This window comes from Trachypithecus francoisi, unplaced genomic scaffold (assembly GCF_009764315.1).
Source record: "Trachypithecus francoisi isolate TF-2019V2 unplaced genomic scaffold, Tfra_2.0 Lachesis_group0, whole genome shotgun sequence".
NCBI classification, from domain to species: domain Eukaryota; kingdom Metazoa; phylum Chordata; class Mammalia; order Primates; family Cercopithecidae; genus Trachypithecus; species Trachypithecus francoisi.
Window position 1 is genome coordinate 24,834,222 of NW_022681453.1, and position 20,561 is coordinate 24,854,782.

Here is a 20,561-nt window from a genome sequence, read left to right on the forward strand (position 1 = left end):
AAAGAAAAACATTACTCATTAGTATAATCATAAAAATTAACATATAAGACTTTGATATAAGTGCAATTTTTAATGGCATACTACAGTTAAGTCCTTCCTCCAGGTAGGAAGAACAAAGAAATTACTCATTACAAAATCTAGTAAATCCAAGTCTACTTAGAGAAAACAGAAGTACTTACTTTGCTCATTTTACCACATTTACCCAAATTTAAAGGAGCTGTTTTTTCCAAAAATATTAATCAAGAGAGAACAGCATCCACCAAAGTCTCTTGTCAATTATTTTGGTGACAACATTAGAAGACACAGCCTCAATACATAAATACATTAATTCATCATTCAATAAATATGTACTAAACTCTTATTATTTATCAGGCACAGTTCTAAGTAATAGTATTAAACAAAGTTCCAACGTACATAAATCTAATGAGGAAGACAGAAAACAATGTTATGTAACAGATCATGATGGTTTTAAGTGCTATAAAAAGAGACATTAAGAGTATAGAGGTTAAAAAAAAAAAAAAAAAAAAACAAAGAAACCTCAATGATAAGGAGATACCTGAAGAAATGCAGAATGAATTATGCAGCTTACTGGGGAAAGAGAGAGAACAGCAAATGCAGAGGCCCTGAAGCAGGAGCATTCATGGAATATTCAAGGTACAAGGATGGATGTTCAATCAATGCTCCTTTGAAATGATATAGAGGTCAAGAGATGGAATCAAAGAGGAGGCAAAGAAATTAAGAGTCATTATTCCTGGGGGCATGACCTCATAATTATAAGTGCTAGATGTCTTTTAAAAACTACTTATGAAAAACACTATAGTGATGTATATATTATAGTGATCATAAATTTAGAGCCACAAAAAATGAAAGCCACAACTGTCTTGATACTATGTCAATTGGTACCCGTGGCTACATATGGTTTCCAAGGATTATTCACCTACATGAAAAAAGGATCGTAAATGGGAGAGAATTTGATCTGGAAAACTGACAAAGAGGTCAACCTCAAAAACGTACATATATGTTTCATGATATATGGTTTTAAAACAGTAGTATTTCTAAATTAATTAATAGATATCACACATGACTTCAAATATGTATAGACACCCAAAGTAAAAATGAGCAGACATCTATCTGACCATCTCACTTACATCCCTATAAATTTACTTACTCCATTTGGCTAAAACATTTTTAGAATCACCACATGGGGAAAAAATGGTAACTGCTTCCTATTTGGTCACCTTATCCTAGAGCTTATAAGAAATATTCAATAACACAAGAACAGAAAACCAAAAAAAAAAAAAAAAAGAAATCATCAGGCCAGGTGTGGCAGCTCATGCCTATAATCCCAGTGCTTTGGAATACCAAGGCAGGGGAACTGCTTGAGGCTAGGAGTTTGAGACCAGCCTGGGCAACACAGCAAGACCCATTTCCACAAAAATTAAAAATAAACCAGACGTGATGGTGCACGCCTGTAGTTCCGGCTACTTGGGAAGATGGCTTGCACGCAGCAGTTTGAGGCTGCAGCAAGCTATGATCGCACCACTTTACTCACTCCAGCCTGGGCAAAAGAGCAAGACTTTGTCTCTAAAGAGAAAAAAAAAGAAACCAATGGTCCTCAATACTGGCTGAAAATCAGAATCACCTGGAAGTTTTTAAAAACTATCAATGCCTTGACTGCCCATTAAATATCTGATTGGTTTGTGGTGAGGTATGAGCATCCTTTGTAGAAGCTCCCCATTTCCAAGAGTGCTAACACACAAAATCTCACTTAAAAAAAAAAATACAGACAGAGTCTCACTCTGTCGCCCAGGCTGTAGCGCAGTGGTGCGATCTCGGCTCACTACCAACCTCCGTCACCCAGGTTCAAGCAATTCTCTTGCCTCAGCTTCCCAAGTAGCTAGGACTACAGGCGCGTGCCACCATATCCGGCTAAGTTTTTTGTAGTTTTAGTAGAGACAGGGTTTCACCATGTTGGACAGGCTGTTCTTGAACTCCTGACCTCAGGTGAGCCACCCACCTCGGCCTCCCAAAGTGCTGGGATTACAGGCGTGAGCCACTGCGCCCAGCCAAAATCTCACTTTTTAAAACTGCCACTTACTGGCCAGGCATGGTGGCTCACACCTGTAATCCCAGCACTTTGGGAGGCCAAGGTGGGTGGATCACGAGGTCAGGAGATGGAGACCATTCTGGCTAACACGGTGAAACCCTGTCTCTACTAAAAATATAAAAAAATTAGCCAGGCATGATGGTGTGCGCCGGTAGTCCCAGCTACTCGGGAGGCTGAGGCAGAATGGCGTGAACCTGGGAGGCGGAGCTTGCAGTGAGCCAGATCATGCCACTGCACTCCAGCCTGGCGGACAGAGTGAGACTCTGTCTCAAACAAACAAACAAAAAAAACCTGCCACTTACTCAACTACACAAACCTTCATTTCTAAGGAAGAGATTAACCAGATGAGGTTTAAATTTTAGCTTGTATTTATTTCCACATGGTAAACTAACTGTTCTTCACACTGACCATTTAAAAGTCATCGTTAAACACTTCAGTCTCCAACTAACTTCAAGGGAAGTTAAAAAAAAAAAATGGGAAAGAAACAAAATGGTCCTCCTAACTCAGCAGTGCAGGATCTGTAGTCGAGTATCACTGTGGATGATGTCTAAAACTCCTAAGTCTTACCTTGATGAAGGTACAAACTTCGGAGTTTGTATATCATCTTTGTAAGTAAAAGACACAACTGCATATGGACAAACGTGTCTTGGTCTTCGCCTTAGCTCATCAAAGCCATACTCATAAAAATAATACTAAAAATAAGAAAATGCAAAATTAACTTCTTTAAAAAGGCAAGGTGAAACCTTATATTTATTTGCCTGATTTCTGAGAAACAGAAAACCATATATGCACCTCTGACAAAAAATGTCTTTAAGCTCTGCTTGCCAATTTAACTAAAATAATTAGTACTTTTTATTCATTTTGTGATATAAAATATTCTGCATCTAAGTGTGTAAGATCCCAGAGTATTACTAAGTATTCCAAAAGTTTACTTCTGAAGAGTTGACCACTGGGAGTTTCCTAATAAAAATATTATAAACAGAGCCTAAGCTTGCAGGTCAGCTCAGAATAGCCAATCTAATACAAAAAGCAAAATACTAAGAACACAATCTCAACTAAACCAAACTACGGTTTTGCTATTTCAAAAGAAAAACACACCTGGGCTCCAATTGCAAATAAAATAGCAAAGGAGATACGGAAAAGAATACGAACATAGGTGACAAAGGTAGCTGACCCTCTTCTCATTATGCATCAGCCTTTCCCCTTCACCTCTTCACCACATTCAGTATAGTACAGTTTTGTAACTTGCAGACTAGTGATTTTCACTTTAAGAATGCCTGAGTTTATGAACACAGTAGTATTGTCCTTCAAAGTCCATTCCCCTGGGAAACTATTGATTTCAATAATGTTGTTATTGCTCTAAAAAATGCCTGGAGTTTTTTAAAAACATAAGGCCAGTTTGCAAGTCCTTCTAGAAAAGCCAGTAACTATCTTACATGTATACTTCACACCTACTAATACTGCTACTGTCCAGAAGGTAATCAAATGAGTCAGTTCCAAATGACTTTGGTGAATATAATTTTTGCTGAAAGCCCACACCAATAGTTCTTAAAATTTTATTTTACATAATTAAAGAAAGAACATTTCCAAGTTAACATTACTACTTTTCACAAACAGTCCATTTGGTTATAGACATTTTTTTAATGTTAAAAAGAACAGGTGCGGTGGCTCACACCTATAATCCCGACACTTTGGGAGGCTGAGGCAGGTGGGATCACCTAAGCTCAGGAGTTTGAGACCAGCCTGGCCAACATGGTGAAACCCTGTCTCTACTAAAAATATACAAGAAATTAGCTAGGTGAGGTGGCAGGTGCCTATAATCCCAGCTACTCGGGAGGCTGAGGCAGGCGAATCACTTGAACCTTGGGGGCGGAGGTTGCAGTGAGCCAAGATCACGCCACCACACTCCAGACTGGACAACAGAGCGAGACTCCATCTCAAAATAAAATAACAAAATACTAAAATAAAAAAAAACAAGAATAGGGAGGCCGAAGTGGGAAGATCACTTGAGCCCAGGAGTTCTAGACCAGTCTGGGCAAAACAGTGAGACCCCCATCTCTATTTAAACAAACACAAAAACAAAAAACCATTGCTTTATAGTCAAACCTCATATAAAAACTTAACACTCAAGTTCATCAAATGTTACTTTTATTTATGTGTGGTTTATTGTATGTCAATTATACTTGAATAAGGCTTTAAAAATAAGTCTAGGTTTACATCTTTAAAAATGTTAATAAAGATAGAAAATATCTATCAAATCAATAGTACGAAATGTTATGATTTAAGACATTTCAAGGGATTTCAACTTTACCTTGAAAGATGAGTAATATCATATTAGGCAGGAGACCTTTCTAGGCCAGGAAATGCCAAGGTTTCAAAACGAAATAAGATGTGTTGAGGGCAATGATTATACAAAACCCAGGCCACAGTCTACCAGCAGGAAGAGCTAGACTAGGCAGTCTATAAATATTACCCTGTAACCTTGAAGAGCCACTGTTATGTTTCTGAGACATCTCAGAAAACACTGAACAAACAGCAGCAACAGACACTGGAATCTGAAAGTGATATGCAGAAACCAGAGTCTAGACTGGTGTGGGGACAGAGAGAACTGAAAGGGAGACATTTTAAAGGATTTGTTAACAAACAGATATGCGGTCATAACATTACAACAGATCCTGGCACCTACCTGAGTAAGCTCATAGGCTCTGTAAGCCAAAAGCGATGTAATTCGATTGGCATTCTTCGACATGTGACATTCATGCTTTGGTGTGGGGTCCAAAGCACTTTTATTTAACATAGATTCCAAACTTTTTACACCCGTGGGGTCATATATACTCTTTATTTTACCCTAAAATAGAGAAAACCTTTTAAGTGTCTACCTCAACCTAATTGTTGACTATATAACATTAATATTATGAAATACTTCTTTGAATATAGATCAACTATACCAACCATTTTTTCCCTTCAATATCTCACAGAACAGGTGGGCGCCAAGGCAGGCGGATCACCTGGAGTCAGGAGTTTAAGACTAGCCTGGCCAACACGAGGAAACTCTGTCTCTACTAAAAATACAAAAATTAGCAGCGCATGGTGGTGCAGGCCTGTAATCCCAGGTACTCAGAAGGCTATGGCAGGCAGAACTGCTTGAACCTGGGAGGCAGAGGTTGCAGTGAGCCGGGATTGTGCCACTGTACTCCAGCCTGGGTGACAGAGTGAGACTCATTCTCCAAAAAATAAATAAAATAATATCTCACAGAACACTTTTACCAAATTTGAAGCAGTAAGAAAAAGTTAATCACTAAAAAAAAACATTTGAACTTGTTTAATAACAAGTAAATATAAACTCCATTCACAATACTCTTCACTAACATAAATTATATTACCAACATATTACTCTCTACATTCCTTTCTTTGGAAAGGAAAACAAACTCTTAAGAATGGTTAGCTTAGATGAAAGATGGCAAACAGGCCGGGCACAGTGGCTCATGCCTGTAATCCCAGCACTTTGGGAGGCCAAGGCAGGTGGATCACAATGTCAGGAGATCGAGACCATCCTGGCAAACACAGTGAAACCCCGTCTCTATTGAAAATACAAAAAATTAGCCAGGTGTGGTGGCGGGCACCTGTAGTCCCAGCTACTCGGGAGGCTGAGGCAGGAGAATGGCATGAACCCAGGAGGCGGAGCTTGCAGTAAGCCATGATGGTGCCACTGCACTCCATCCAGCCTGGGCGACAGAGCGAGACTCTGTCTCAAAAAACAAAAAACAATACACACACAAAAAAGACGGCAAATAAACCATTTTCAAAAGAATCTTTAACTACCAAACACTAGCAAGCATGACCTTTTAAACAATCTTCTAAAGACTTAGCATCATCTAAAAATTAAAATCCAAATCAAGTGTAGTTTTTCATCTATGAAATGTGTAAGTTTAAATTACCTTCATTATTTTAAAAATAACATCACCCATTGCCCCTGTGTCCAAAGGATTTGCTTGTAATAAATCAGCATACCTAGAAAGATAGACACCTAGAAAAGTGGGAAAAATTAAGGAAACTGATTATATTTTTCAAAATCACTAGGACTAAAGACATTTTTAAAAAGCTATCCTTGATCAATTTGAAGTGTGCAGAAAGTCAGAAACAAAAGATAAAACTGATCTTACATTTCGGAACCTACGAGTAGTCTCTTTTTCTGGAAACATAATAAAGCATGAATTTAATAACAACTGCAGTGAAATTACATGAGATATTTTTAGACAGCAACTTAATAGTAGATATTTATATTTAAAAAGAAAAAAAGATTACCCATGGAAGGACTGCCAAGAATTGTTATTTTGGACTGACCCACATGTAATCCTTTTTCACATATGCTTTGAACCTAAATTAAAAAAAAATTACTTCATCTTGCAGTCATAACATTTAAAACCTGAAAAAATAATTTTATAAACTTGTTTTAAATAAAAACAAAGCTTCTAAACTACATATCATTCTAAATCACAGAAAACTTATATATTTGCCACTTTATAAATATTAATGTAAAACTGACTTACGCTTCTCAAAGTAAACATACCTAGAATCCATTTTTCTTTAATTTTTTTTTTTTTTTTTTTGAGACGGAGTCTCGCTGTGTCGCCCAGGCTGGAGTGCGGTGGCGCGATCTCGGCTCACTGCAAGCTCCGCCTCCCAGGTTCCCGCCATTCTCCCGCCTCAGCCTCCGAGTAGCTGGGACTACAGGCGTCCGCCACCGCGCCCGGCTAGTTTTTTGTATTTTTAGTAGAGACGGGGTTTCACCGTGTTAGCCAGGAGGGTCTCGATCTCCTGACCTCGTGATCCGCCCGTCTCGGCCTCCCAAAGTGCTGGGATTACAGGCTTGAGCCACCGCGCCCGGCCTATTCTTTGTTTAATTTTTTTAGAGACGGGGTCTCCCTCTGCCCCCTAGGCCGGAGTGCAGTGGCATGACCTTGAACTCCTTGGCTCAAGTGATTCTCCCACCTCAACTTCCTGAGTAACTAGGCCTACAAATACGTGCCACCATGCCTGGCTAGTTTTCAATCATTTTTCTTTATGCCAGAGGTGACAGATACTCTTAACTCCTGCCACTCAATATACATAACCATTACTCTTCAAAGAGAATTAGAAACAGCAAAATATTATTCCACCTAAATACCTTCAATTAAAAGGGGAAAAAACAGACCAGGCATGGTGGCTCACACCTGTAATACCAGCACTTTGGGAGGCCAAGGCAGGCAGATCACTTGAGGTCAGGAGTTCAAGACCAGCCTGGCCAACATGGGGAAACCCCAACTCTACTAAAACCACACAAAAAAGATAAGTCAGGTGCAGTGGCGCATCCTGTAATCCCAGCTACTCGGGAGGTTGAGGCACAAGAGTCACTTGTACCTGGGAGAAGGAGGCTGCAGTGAGCCGAGATCACACCATTTCACTTCAGCCTGAGCGTCAGAGTGAGACTCCATCTCAAAAAAAAAAAAAAAAAAAAAAAAAAAAAAGGAAAAATGGTTCCAGGCACACATAATCAACAATATAGAAGAATAGAAGATAATCTCACATACAATCAACAATATAGAAGATAATCTTCTTAAGAGAAAAGGCCGGGAGTGGTGGCTCACACCTGTAATCCCAGCACTTTGGGAGGCCGAGGTGGGTGGATCACGAGGTCAGGAGTTCAACAGCAGCCTGGCCAACATGGTGATACCCTCTCTCTACTAAAAATACAAAAATTAGCCAGGCGTTGGGAGGTATGTCTGTAACCCCAGCTACTTGGGAGGCTGAGGCAGGAGAATCACTTGAACTCAGGAGACAGAAGTTACAGTGAGCCAAGATCATGCCACTGTACTCCAGGCTGGGTGACAGAGCAAGACTCCATCTCAGAAAAAAAAATAAAGAGAAAAGTATTATTATCAAGCACATTCTAGGGTAAGAAAATAGGACTGGTCAGAGAAAAAACTGAGTACATTTGAAAAACAAATTACAAACAATAAACATTTTGCCCCCTTAAATCATGCATGCCACTTATATTTCAAAAAAAGTCTATAACTGTCAAGTATATTGTTGAATAATCACAAAATTAGTAATTTACAATGGAAACATCCTCGAATTGTTTTTTATAAAATGCATTAACTCACCTGGTATCGATCGACCATCAGAAATGCATAGGATTCTGAAAGTTCCTTATCTAAACGACCATCAAACTTCAGTTCTCTTCGCTTTTCTGTAAACTAAATGGAATTAAATCTATAACAACGCCTTAGCATGTGATTATGTTTTTCAAGCTACAAGTTTTTTTCCCCAAGAAATCTCATACCTACCAAAATAGAAAAATAATCTCTATCTCTATACTCGCTGTCCTTCAGTTTTCCCCTATTTTAACTGGCTCTTTATATATATTAATATAGTCAAATAAACATCTAACGCTCATCAATCTTTAAATGTCTCTTATAATTTTTTTTTTTTTTGAGATGGAGTCTCGCTCTGCCGCCCAGGCTGGAGGTGCAGTGGCCGATCTCAGCTCACTGCAAGCTCCGCCTCCCAGGTTCACGCCATTCTCCTGCCTCAGCCTCCCGAGTAGCTTGGACTACGGGCACCTACCACCACAACCGGCTAATGTCTTGTTTTTTTTTCAGTAGAGACAGGGTTTCACCATGTTAGCCAGGATGGTCTCGATCTCCTGACCTTGTGATCTGCCTGCCTCGGCCTCCCAAATCGCTGGGATTACAGGCATGAACCACCGCGCCCGGCCTAATTTCTCTTATAATTTTACCACATTACAACTTTCCCACAGATTATAAATTAACGCTTTAGTTATCTTTGTATCTCCCATTTACTTAACATGGTACACTGCATCCAATAGGTGGTTTAATAAATCTGCTGAATGACCAGACTATAAACTCAACTAGGACAAGAAAAATGCTTCTTTTCTCTGTAACTGTATTCTCAATGACAAGCACATAAGATGTGCTCCATAAATATTTACAGGATAGAAGAGTGACTTCATCTAAGTAGTCGGAACTATAAGTTATCCTAAACTGCTGGCTTTCCTATCTATAAAACAGATATACATTTAAAATATAAAATATCTAACATTTTATATTCAGGCTATTACTGCTCTTCAATAACATAACTAATGAATCTTCAGACTAAATTTTCATATAAAATTAACAAATAATCGCTATCATACCATGAAGCCACATCAATTCAAACTACTAAGATTTTAATTTTCTCTGGGATTCAGTAACACTAGTGCCCTTTAGGGAACCTTTCAAAATTAATCCTGGTATCACTTGGTTAACCAACTTGCAAAAATAAAAAATTCATATTTCATGCCCATCAGAAAGCATTATGCATCAAATATTTTGAAACATCTACACATGCGGGCTTTTCCTAAATCAAAACTGAAATATTCTAATTTGTACAGGAAACTTAAGTTCACTGTCTAACATGCTTCACTGTTCTTCTTTGATAGAACTTTTTCACTAAGAATATCCACTAATGATAAAATCATCATATAGCCACCAGGCAATAATTGTGGAAAAAATTAAGCATGTCCTAAAAACAAATACACCCACATATTTGATTTCATTAACTACCTTCCAATTTAGGCATTTAATTAACATGTACAATACTCAAAGAGCAAAAAGCCCTACGAATTCAGTTTATTTATTTACTTATTTATCTGAGACAGAGTTCTTGTTCTATCACCCAAGCTTGAGTGTAGTGGCACAATCTCAGCTCACTGCAACCTCATGGGTTCAAGCAATTCTTGTGCCTCGGCCTCCCAAGAAGCTGGATTACAGGCATGTGCCACCATGCCTAGCTAATTATCATAGAGTCAGGTTTCGCCACATTGGCCAGGCTGGTCTCAAACTCCTGGCCTCAAGCAACCTGTCTGCCTGAGCCTCCCAAAGTGCTAGGATTACAGGCATAAGCCACAATGCTCAGTTGAATTTACAATTAAACCATTAGCTAGTAAGCCATCGCTATACTTTTTTCAGTTAAAAAGTTATTTTATACAATTGCTATTAATAACAATTTTAACATAGCAGATAAATGTAATGCTACAGCAACATTTGGTGGGAAAAAGAGATATCATTTAAAACTTGTTTTCCCAATTAGGCAGGCATGGTGGCACATGCCTGTAATCCCAGCTACTCTGGAGGCCGAGGCAGAATTGCTTGAACCGGGGAGGCGGTGGTTGCAGTAAGCGGAGATCGCACCACTGCACTCGAGCCTGGGCAACAAGAGCGAAACTCCATCTCAAAAAACAACAACAACAACAACAACTTATTTTCCCTTTGTAATTTGGTTTTCTTAAAAATTTTAGTATTTCTAGAGAAAATTTTTTCCCCAGGCTGTTAACTGGTTCTGAAAACAATCTTACAGTAAGTATAATTTAAAACATACCTCCTTTTCCAAAAGCTCATTGTGTATCAAGCAAGCACGTCTGTAGTTAAAATTTGTTACTGAGGTTGGTTCAAGGTAAGAAGAATGGAGAATATTTACAACATCTTCAAATTCTCGAGAGCCTGGAGTTAATGGCTGGAAAAGTGCTAAAATAAAAAAAAACAAACATTTAAAATGTTTAACATTACTCCATCTTAAATATAGCTTCTTATATTTTTGTGGGCCATTGTAACCTTAAACACGAAAAAAGGCATGAAGGCTATCTTACTTTGTGATATGCAAAAGAGATACTTACTAACTCATTGAAAAAAATGTAAAACTAGTTGCCTACATATGCCAGTTCCTTCAACAATGAGGATATGGCATATCATACACAGACAAGGAAGTTGCAATTTTGCCAACCTTAGGCATGCTACATCAGGTAACCTAAATTGCTTAAAGACTCTTATAAGAACCTGTGTTTATACTCAACTTGTCTCAGCTCCTATTTTATGTTACACTGAAGTATGTCTCAGATTGTGTATTTCAGCAAACTAAATACCTACACCATATATGAGAGCATAAAAACATTTAAGACATTATGTGAAGTAACAAAATATGTGCTATTACTGACACACTGGTCTTTAAAAAACAAAAAAAAAAGGCTTGGTGGCTTATGATTGTAATTCCAGCTCTTTGGGAGGCCAAGGCAGCAAGACTGCTTGAGCTCAGGAGTTCGAGAGCAGCCTGGGCAACATAGTGAGACCCTGTCTCCACAAACCATTAAAAAAAAAAGAAAAAAAATTAGCAGGCATGGTGGTGCATGCCTGTAGTCCCAGCTACTTAGGAGGCTGAGGCAGGAGGATCCTTTGAGCGCAGGAGTTCAAGGATGCAGTGAGCCATGTTCATGCCACCACACTCCAGCCTGGGAGACAGAGCAAGACCCGGTCTCAAAAATAAAAATAAAAAATAAAATGGTGCACTCACGTGGCTTCTTGTATAAACCATAAAAAGTAGTAGAACATTTATTATGACAACTTAGTAAAATGAAAACATGTCAGGCTTTGGAGTCAAACCTGGACACAAATACCAAACCCAGCATTACTGGCTTGGAATAAGATGCGGGTAAATAAATTACTTACATAGCTCAGCTCTCTCATATGTAAAACAGCAAACTCCAGCAACCCTAATAACCACTATATGCCACACGCCATACATAAGATAACACATGGAAAAAGCTCTAAACATAGCATCCAACACATAGTAGGATATTAAGGTTATTTTTTTGTTTTTGAGATGAAGTCTTGCTCTGTCACCCAGGCTGGAGCGCTGTGGTGCAGTATCAGCTCACTGTAAACTCCACCCCCTGGGTTCACACCATTCTCCTGCCTCAGCCTCCCGAGTAGCTGGGACTACAGGCACCTGCCACCACGCCCGGCTAATTTTTTTTTTTTTTTTTTGTATTTTTAGTAGAGACGGGGGTCTCACGATGTTAGCCAGAATGGTCTCAATCTCCTGACCTCGTGATCCGACTGCCTCAGCCTCCCAAAGTGCTGGGATTATAGGAATGAGCCACCGCGCCTGGCCAGGACATTAAGTTTTTATTCTCCACATCCCCAACCATTCTACATCCTACTGAATTTTTTTTTTTTTTCAGATGGAGTTTTGCTCGTCACCCAGGCTGGAGTGCAGTGGCGCGATCTCAGTTCATTGCAACCTCCGTGCTTCCCAGGTTCAAGTGATTCTCCTGCCTCAGCCTCCCAGGTAGCTGGGATTACAGACACCTGCTACCACGCCCAGCTAATTTTTAGATTTTTAGTAGATATGGGGTTTCACCATGTTGGCCAGGCTGGTCTCAAACTCCTGACCTCAGGTAATCCACCTGCCTCAGCCGTCCTAAATTGTGGGATTACGGGCGTGAGCCACTGCGCCTGGCCCCCACTTTTTAAAATATTTAAGTCAAATATCCAATTAGTTCTTGAGAATTACTAGTCTATTAACCTCGAATTTCCATCTTATGCACAAAATACTTTAATTTACTAACGCACCTTAAAGTCTATACATATATATATTTCCCCAAATCAAAAAGGAACCACTTTTTACTGCAGAGAGAACTACTCATAGAAACTACGTTATTCTCTATTACCTTAATTTCTTTCAAGACACTATTTAATAAGGGTCAACAAATGTCATAGTCAAAACAGGTCACTACTGAAAACATAATGTTCCACTTTTACATACTCCTAAAGGTGACAGATGCAGCGAACTTTTGTCTTTTCTATACATGATTATTAGACTTTAAAGGACATGTCAAATGACAGAGCCATTCATCCATTCATTTACCAACCATGTCTACATTACAGAAGTGACTGTAAAAACACAGTTTTCAATGGCACAATGTGTACAAACAAATGGTTACCACTATTTTGGAACTGTACACTAAAAAAATAGACAACACAGTTATAGTAATGCAACTAATAAACAGGAGTAAGCTCAAACAAGTACTCAAATAGAACAAGACTACTCAACACAAAGTGTACTATAATCAAACTTGTAGCAGACGAATATGTTCAGTAACCTATTGATTGCAAGCTCCATGAGAGCAGGAACTGTATCTGCCTTGCTCATTACTCATCTTTCCTGTATTCCAGTAGCTAGACCTGTGAGTGCTGGCCCTAAAAATATTGAACAGTCAAGTGAAGAAAATGAGAAAATTTGTCGTTTTAAAAATGGTAACAATATATTCTACTACTAAATGACTGTTATTTAAAATTAAGACTCATTCACAAATTCAACAATTCAGTAACATACAAAACACAAATGAAAGCTCAGAAGAGGGTAGGAGGCATACATTGTCTTCATTCAAACCTGTGTTACGGAATGTAGGACAAAAAACATCTTATCTTTGTGATGACTCTCCCCAATTAAACTGTGAAAAACTTGGCAAGGAACGCAGCATATGGAGGTCTTTATAACTTTCACATCTAAAGTGGGCCAAGCATGATTGTAAAAGCTGGGTTAAATTTACACGATTTTGTTTCTAAACAAAATGACTTCGGATATCTAAAATTTACACAAAAAAAGATACCACATGGCTGCCAATTTCTATGAAATTTTATAGTCTACATAAATTTTCATTAGTTAAGCTACCCAATACAATTTATACCATTTATCTAATCATAAGTAAAATTAGTCAAATCATAAATCTGCATAAAAGTTCACATCCAAATTATTCTCAAAGTAATTAACATTTCCAGTTCACTCTAAAGCAATGTCCAAGAGTCATGTCCAATGTACTAAAAATGACAGCTGACAGGAAAAAATTCTTAAAATGCAAATAAAAAGGCATTTTAGCTCTAACAATAAATATCTGTATCCTAATGATTTTGTTTTGTAAATGCCTCAGTGGCTTAGTTAGGCCGGTTATAATTTCTCATTTTTTCTGGTGATAATTTCTAAAATAATAAAATTACCCTGCAACTATTTTTAAGGATTTCAAGTCAACTTGCTGGTAATAGCAGTTCAGAAAATTTATTAAGTTCATGTTCTGAATGTATATTCTCTGGTAGTCTATTTTATGTCCTCAGAGGTGATTTAACACTACATGTATCTTAATCAATGTGTCTTGTCACTCCTTTTAAAGAAAATACGTCAAAAATCTCAACTATGGGTCACTATTTGAGGTAGTAATAATAAACAACCCTGTGTCTATCCAAACAGGGAAAGCATTATATATATGAACCATCCATTTCACTCAGGGAACTCAGTATTCAACATACTGTTCTTTAGATTATGACAGTTACTGTCTAACTATTAGTGGTTAAGTACCACCTTCAATACTGTACCAAGAGCTTTACATGTATCATCTCAATCATCAAAACTATGCTATTAAGTTCAGCATGCCCATTTATCAATTGAAACTGAGACAAGTAGCCTCTGACTTGGCCCAAGGTTACAGGATTAACGAATGGATCAAGCTGCTGGGATTCAAATTCAAGTGATCAGGCTCCCTATCTTGTATCCTGAAATATACGACGTGCGTGTGTGTGATATTAGACGTACAATATCCAATCATGTCAAGAGCCGGAAAAATGACTGTTTCCTCATTTTATAGACCATAAATCATATAGAACACTTAGGCACAGGAAGTTGGCTATAAAAGAACAAAGAATTTGGTTCTAATACTGCTCTTTCTACCCTCATATCCTCTCTCAAATCTCTTAATTTTTTCTGATTTTAATCTTCCTCTAGAGATAACAGGGCCAAGAGTCGTAACGCCCTTTGTTTTATAAAGGTTAACAGCAGTAGCAATAGAGGTTCTTTCACACATTAAGAAATGTGTAATTTTGCTTATTTAATGGATTTCCATTAAATGCCTGTCAGAAAAACAGCTGAGTTGATTACTGATCATACTAGGTTTCCCTATTGACAAACTAATTATAGATGTATTTTACGAGACTGAAGAGCACAGATTTAGAAGGGCACTTGGACGTTTATAATTTAAATGAGGAAACTGACAGTAACATAGAATGTGAACTGGAATTCAAATTTCCTGACTCTTAGCCATACTATCATCAAATATTTTTTATTAGTAGCATCATATAAAACATACTCAAATTTCTTTTTTTTTTTGAGATGGAGTCCCGCACTGTTGCCCAGGCTACAGTGCAGCGGCGCGATCTCAGCTCACTGCAACCTTCACCTTCTGGGTTCAAGTGATTCTCCTGCCTCGGCCTCTCGAGTAGCTGGGATTTCAGGAGCCCGCCACCAGGCCCAGCCAATTTTTTGTATTTTTAGGAGAGACGGGGTTTTACCAAGTTGGCCAGGCTGGTCTCAAACTCCCAACCTCGTGATTTGCCCACCTTGGCTTCTCAAAGTGCTGGGATTACAGACATGATCCACCATGCCTGGCCCACACTCAAGATTTAAAGGTTATATTTATAAAGGCAGTCAGCATAGATATATAATTTAGGTCATCAAACAGCTTTGTTCCTTAATCAAAAGAACATCTTCATCAATTAGTTTTACCAATTTGGTGTTAAGGCAGACCTTTTTGTATTATGTATATGAATCGCAAAAAATATTATCATATGTACATAAATTTTAAAAAGCTGAACTTAAAAGATGGACCATTGCTATCAAAACATACAAATGGGGCTGGGCATGGTGGCTCATGCCTGTAATCCCGGCACTTTGGGAGGCCAAAAAGGGTGGATCACTTCAGGTCAGGAGTTTGAGACCAGCCTGGCCAACATGACGAAATCCCGTCTCTAAAAAGAATACAAAAATTAGCTGGGCATGGTGGCGCACGCCTGTAACCGAGCTACTCGGAGGATGAGGAAGGAGAATCCTTTGAACCTAGGAGGCGGAGGCTGCAGTGAGCCAGGATTGCAACACTGCATGCCAGCCTGGACGACATAGGCTCTGCCTCCAAAAAAAAAATACAAATGGGTAGTATGAAGTATAAATAAACAATTGTCTGATTTAAAGTAACTAATTCATGGAAGATGACGAAATAATTAGCAAGAAGAGGCTAGGGATCTGATATTTTCTCTGAATTCATAGCTGATGTCTATTAATGATTATAATACAACCACTCTCCATCCATTTCTTCTTCACAGTAAGGTCTTTTTTTAAAATCACTTTTCTTCAGTCTAAAAAAAATTACCACAGACAATACTTTAGGAGTGGGTACTTCATCTCTAAATCAACAAGGTTGAACATAGCGTACAATTAGAAATGAATATGCTGGCAGGAATCAAGCGAGTACAAATACGAAACAATGTTTTTTGCACTGAGGATAGATCAAAGTAAATTTTACCTCGGTTACTTTGCTATTATGTGGAGAGACCTATTGTTCTCAGAACCCATTCATCCATATACAACTAATGAAATACCATGGAAATTTCCTTAAGAATGAGACTTGGCTCCAATGGCTTCCAAAACGCAAGTGCAAATTTTGTGTGGGAAGATGGAGGTTAGGAGAATTAGCCATTACTTCCGGACTAAACCAGTATGGAAACTTAGTGCATGAGAGCAATTAATTTTTGAGACTCCCCTGGACCCTACAAAAACATTAACCAATAAACATTTTCCAGATAGTCAATCATCACTACTCCATTTCCCAAAAACTTTGGAGGGAAAAATTACATCAAATGCAATTACCAATTTTACTTTTTATGACTTACTAGATTGAAAGGCGGCAATAGTGAAACATCTACCAACAAAACGCAATTCTACAATTTGGTTAAATATAAGAATCATGCCTCAGCCAATAAATAATATAACATACATCAAAAACAGTAAAATGTATACCTTTCCAGTCAAAGAGGCACTTAATCTGTCAGTACCAATCAAATGTTGATAGTGAACATAATCTCTGAATGTCAAAATTCCCCAAGGACGAAAACATACTAAGTAGTTCTATATTTAATAGGGGGATAAAAACAGTTTTTGTTACTAACAGGTCAGATCAAAAGCAGCTAACTTAAAACCTTAGATTATTCAATCTGGGTAGCAAGATTTTTCTTTTTTATAGTAGTAAAAGTACTCTACACCTATCTTCAAATTCCAGCTCCACCACTTATTAGTTGTGTGATCTGGGGCAAGTTACCTAACTTCTCAGTACTTTAGTCTCATCTGTAAAATGGGAATAGTACCTACCACAAAACACTGTTGAGATTTTGTCAATGTATGTAAATTGCTTAGAACAATCCCCACAACTTATTAGGCACTATACAAGTGTTTGCCAATATTATTACTCAATTACAATGGCAGTTATTTTGGATGTCATACTATTGGCAAGACCAAAGAAAGAACTTTGAGTCAACAAGTTATACTTCCATAGTAATGACCTTTAAGTTATTAAAATATTTAAGTACTAATCTTAAATTTCACTGGAAAAGCAGTCACAAGAAAAAGTCTGCCATATTAAAACATGAATGCAACAGAACCTTTGATACTGAAAAGTTCAAGCAGACATACCTACTGAAAACCATCTAATATTCTTGATAAAAAGACTCAGATGACCACAACTAGTTATACCTAGCCAAATCCTACACAAAGTGTTATCTTTACCTTTAGAGCCTTCCAAGAGATGGCGTTGGGATGAAGAGTATGAAGAGTAAAACTAGCAGCACCTGTACTGTTTATGATGAATTTTTTTTTAAATAAAGTTGAATTTATGTATTGAATTCTATCGCCAACTACTAACTTCTCTCAGCTTGAACAAGATAAAATTCACGGTGGTAAAATAGCTGCTTATTTAATTTTTTAAAGTTGTATTTAAATCGCTATTTTAGCTATTTTACTATTTGAACAGCTGTTCAGGGTATAAATAATTACTCAAGTTAAAAATTGCTCATTTTCACTAATCATGAAAAAGCCCACTGCGATATATTTTCCTCACAACTTTTGTCTCTCAAGTAAAAATGGAAAATACAAGTTTTACCCAAGAGGTACAAGACTATGGGGGACAACAGCAAGGTTTATATTTCCTAATCCCTCAATTATTTCTACTTTTAGTGTGTTCAACTGAAGTCTATTTTACAACAATCTCTGGGTTTTATTTATTTAAAAAACACACAAACAGTGCCTTTCCAGTTCCTACTGCCTTCCCACATTTCAAACTAAATTTTAAGAGTTTCTAGGCCAATTTTCTGGTCCTAACAGTAAAAAAAAATTTATCGTGGTTTGTCCATATTCTTAGGCACCTGAACCTTAAAAAAATAGACTCCAACCGACTTTTCTCAAACTGTGAAGAAAAAAATAGTTCCCCCTCCTACCTCATAACCAGAGCCCATTTGAACGTACTTCCAACCTATTCTCTACCAACTGATTACACTGGGAACTTTTCTCATATAGACTATAATCATACATCTCAAATCTTAACTAAATACACCAAAAGAACTGACAGTCTTGACCTTTAAAAGTATCTTTCTGAACCCTAAACTACATTAACTCAAAAGATATTTCTAGAAACAATCCTCATGCTAACTTCCACAGGTTAACTTCATCTTTGTCAACATGGTTTCTCACACCAAGTATTTTCTTGGCTTTGCCATCCAAACAGAAATGAACTTTATTTGTACTTTTCCAATAAAAGGCTCAAACAATTCCAGTAGTGCAAATGGAACTGGTGATGCTTATGGAAAGTCAGTGTAACGCTACAGCCAAGATTCTATAATCAAATAAATGGAAAAGCTTTCCATACGGGAAAAAAACAAATCCTATTATTTTCCAAAGTAATTAATGAAAACCTAACCACAGAGTAGGGCAAAAAGGAAGTTGTCTAAATCCAGAATATCCAAAATTTACTGGATAGTTAAAAAAATTATACCCCAATAACAAAAAACAATACTGATTTTTATCTCCATTAGGAATTCTGACTCCATATTAACAATATGGCATTAAGATTTTTTAAAGGCACAAGTAATTAATGTAACTGTTTCCATATGGGTTCCAAAAACTAAGTCTGGACTTTTTTAAATCTGAAGTTCTACCATCTAGAAGACCAACTTGGTGACTCTTGAGGACAAGGTAACTTCTCATTAATCTTTTTCCATTGGGAAATTACTGCGCCAAGAACCTACCTTGCCATTCTTTTCAAATATAAAAAAAATACTAAATTCAAATTTAAAGAGAGAGAGACCTATTTAACGCTTCAAAAACAAGGGGGAAAAATCTAAATGGAAATGAAGTGTGATGGAAAATAGCAGTGTGCATGGATCACATCTACTAATAGAGATTTCTAAATAAGGGAGGACGCTGACATCAAGCACATTTCAAGTAGACACACAGAGCTGAAGAATTTCCACGGGGAGAAGCACTCGTGGTCCTCAGAACATTGGCAATGGCCTTGGAGAAAGCCCCAGAATCCATGGCCACGGGCTATTTCCATAGCGAGACTTCTCAGAAGCATCCTTAGGAGGACACAACAGCTTCTCTGCCTTCGGGGGCTGGGAGGGAGGGGCGCCGAGCACCATCTTTCCTCTCTGGGAGCTGCAGCCTTACGGACAAGCTTCAAACCTGAGCTACTTCCAACTTCCACGGGGAGGGGCAGCAGGGGAGCGTGGTTCCACCGCTTTCTCTCGCACCAAGCGCGGCAGCTGGGCGGCCGTGGCGGTGAGGGGAGAGGCGGCCGGCGCTGCATGCGTGTTTACGTATCTCAGATGGGTGTGGGAAGAGAAGATAGAAAGGCTCTAATGAAAAGATGGAGGGGAGAGAGAGAGGGGGTTGAGAAGAAGGAGAGGCACCACCTTTCTTTTCTCTGCTCTTCCTGGGGATCTGAAAACTCCTCCTAAGAGGCCTTTCGGCCTCTTCGGGGCCTTTGAGCAGGGCGGCCGCGCCCGCCTCAGAGGAGTCCTGAGGCTGCTCGTGGCTGAAGCTCTGGGCGGCCTCGGCCCCCGCGGTCTCCTCAGGCCCAGCGCCGCCGCCGGGCTCGGCGATGTTGAGGCCGCCGCCGCCGCCATTTTGTGGGGAGGACTCAAGCTCCGGAAGCGCCTGCTTCACCTCGTCGTCTCCGCCGCCGCCACTTTCACAGCTCGCATCCGTCGGCTGAGAGGCCTCCGTCTCCACAGCAGTCGCCATTGCGCCGGCGTAGGGAGCTCTGGGAAGCTTCTGCCCACAAGGTCGGGGGTGGGGGGGAAGAGGCAGCGGGCCAACCTCGCCGCCGAACTGCTCTCAGCCCACCCACCCCCTTCCCCCTGTGGTCTCAGGCTGCACTCCGACCCGGCAGCCTCTTGGGGGCCCCGAAGCGGGCACCCCAACTCTGCTGCCCGGCCCTCGGAGCCGCTCCTCGCTCGTGCAGTTCTTCCGCCTTCCCCCGCCACTCAACGTGCGCGCGTCGGGGCCGGGGCCACCGCGGGCCACTCTACCAATAGGAGTGCGGCACCCGCCTCCGCGAGTGCGGATATACCGCGCCGGGGGGCGGAGTTTCGAGGCGCCCGAGCCCGCCAAAAGGGGCGACTGCCACGCCCGGCGAGGGCCTCGACGCTGCAGCCGTGGCCTGTGGAATGAGTGGGCCCCTGGCGATTCTCGGGTTCCTGGCGATGCCGCG

The 20,561-nt window shown here is 39.4% G+C and overlaps 1 protein-coding gene across 6 annotated transcripts in view; it reads right to left on the bottom strand.

Moving 5' to 3' along the window:
- The window catches only part of TASOR (transcription activation suppressor), a 62,086-nt gene extending 41,740 nt beyond the window's left edge, over positions 1 to 20,346 (bottom strand). For 5 of the 6 annotated variants that reach the window (XM_033210158.1, XM_033210160.1, XM_033210162.1 and 2 more), the window contains exons 1-7: positions 19,762 to 20,318; positions 10,526 to 10,671; positions 8,251 to 8,343; positions 6,413 to 6,485; positions 6,046 to 6,134; positions 4,794 to 4,955; positions 2,675 to 2,799 (exon numbers count right to left, since the gene is read on the bottom strand). In XM_033210158.1, coding sequence (XP_033066049.1) covers positions 2,675 to 2,799; positions 4,794 to 4,955; positions 6,046 to 6,134; positions 6,413 to 6,485; positions 8,251 to 8,343; positions 10,526 to 10,671; positions 19,762 to 20,092 — 1,019 coding nt within the window. In that variant the 5' untranslated portion in view covers positions 20,093 to 20,318. Of the gene's footprint in view, positions 1 to 2,674; positions 2,800 to 4,793; positions 4,956 to 6,045; positions 6,135 to 6,412; positions 6,486 to 8,250; positions 8,344 to 10,525; positions 10,672 to 19,761 lie in introns of all 6 variants that reach the window. The other variant, XM_033210157.1, reaches the window with a different exon arrangement.
- Positions 20,347 to 20,561: the final 215 nt, after the last annotated feature.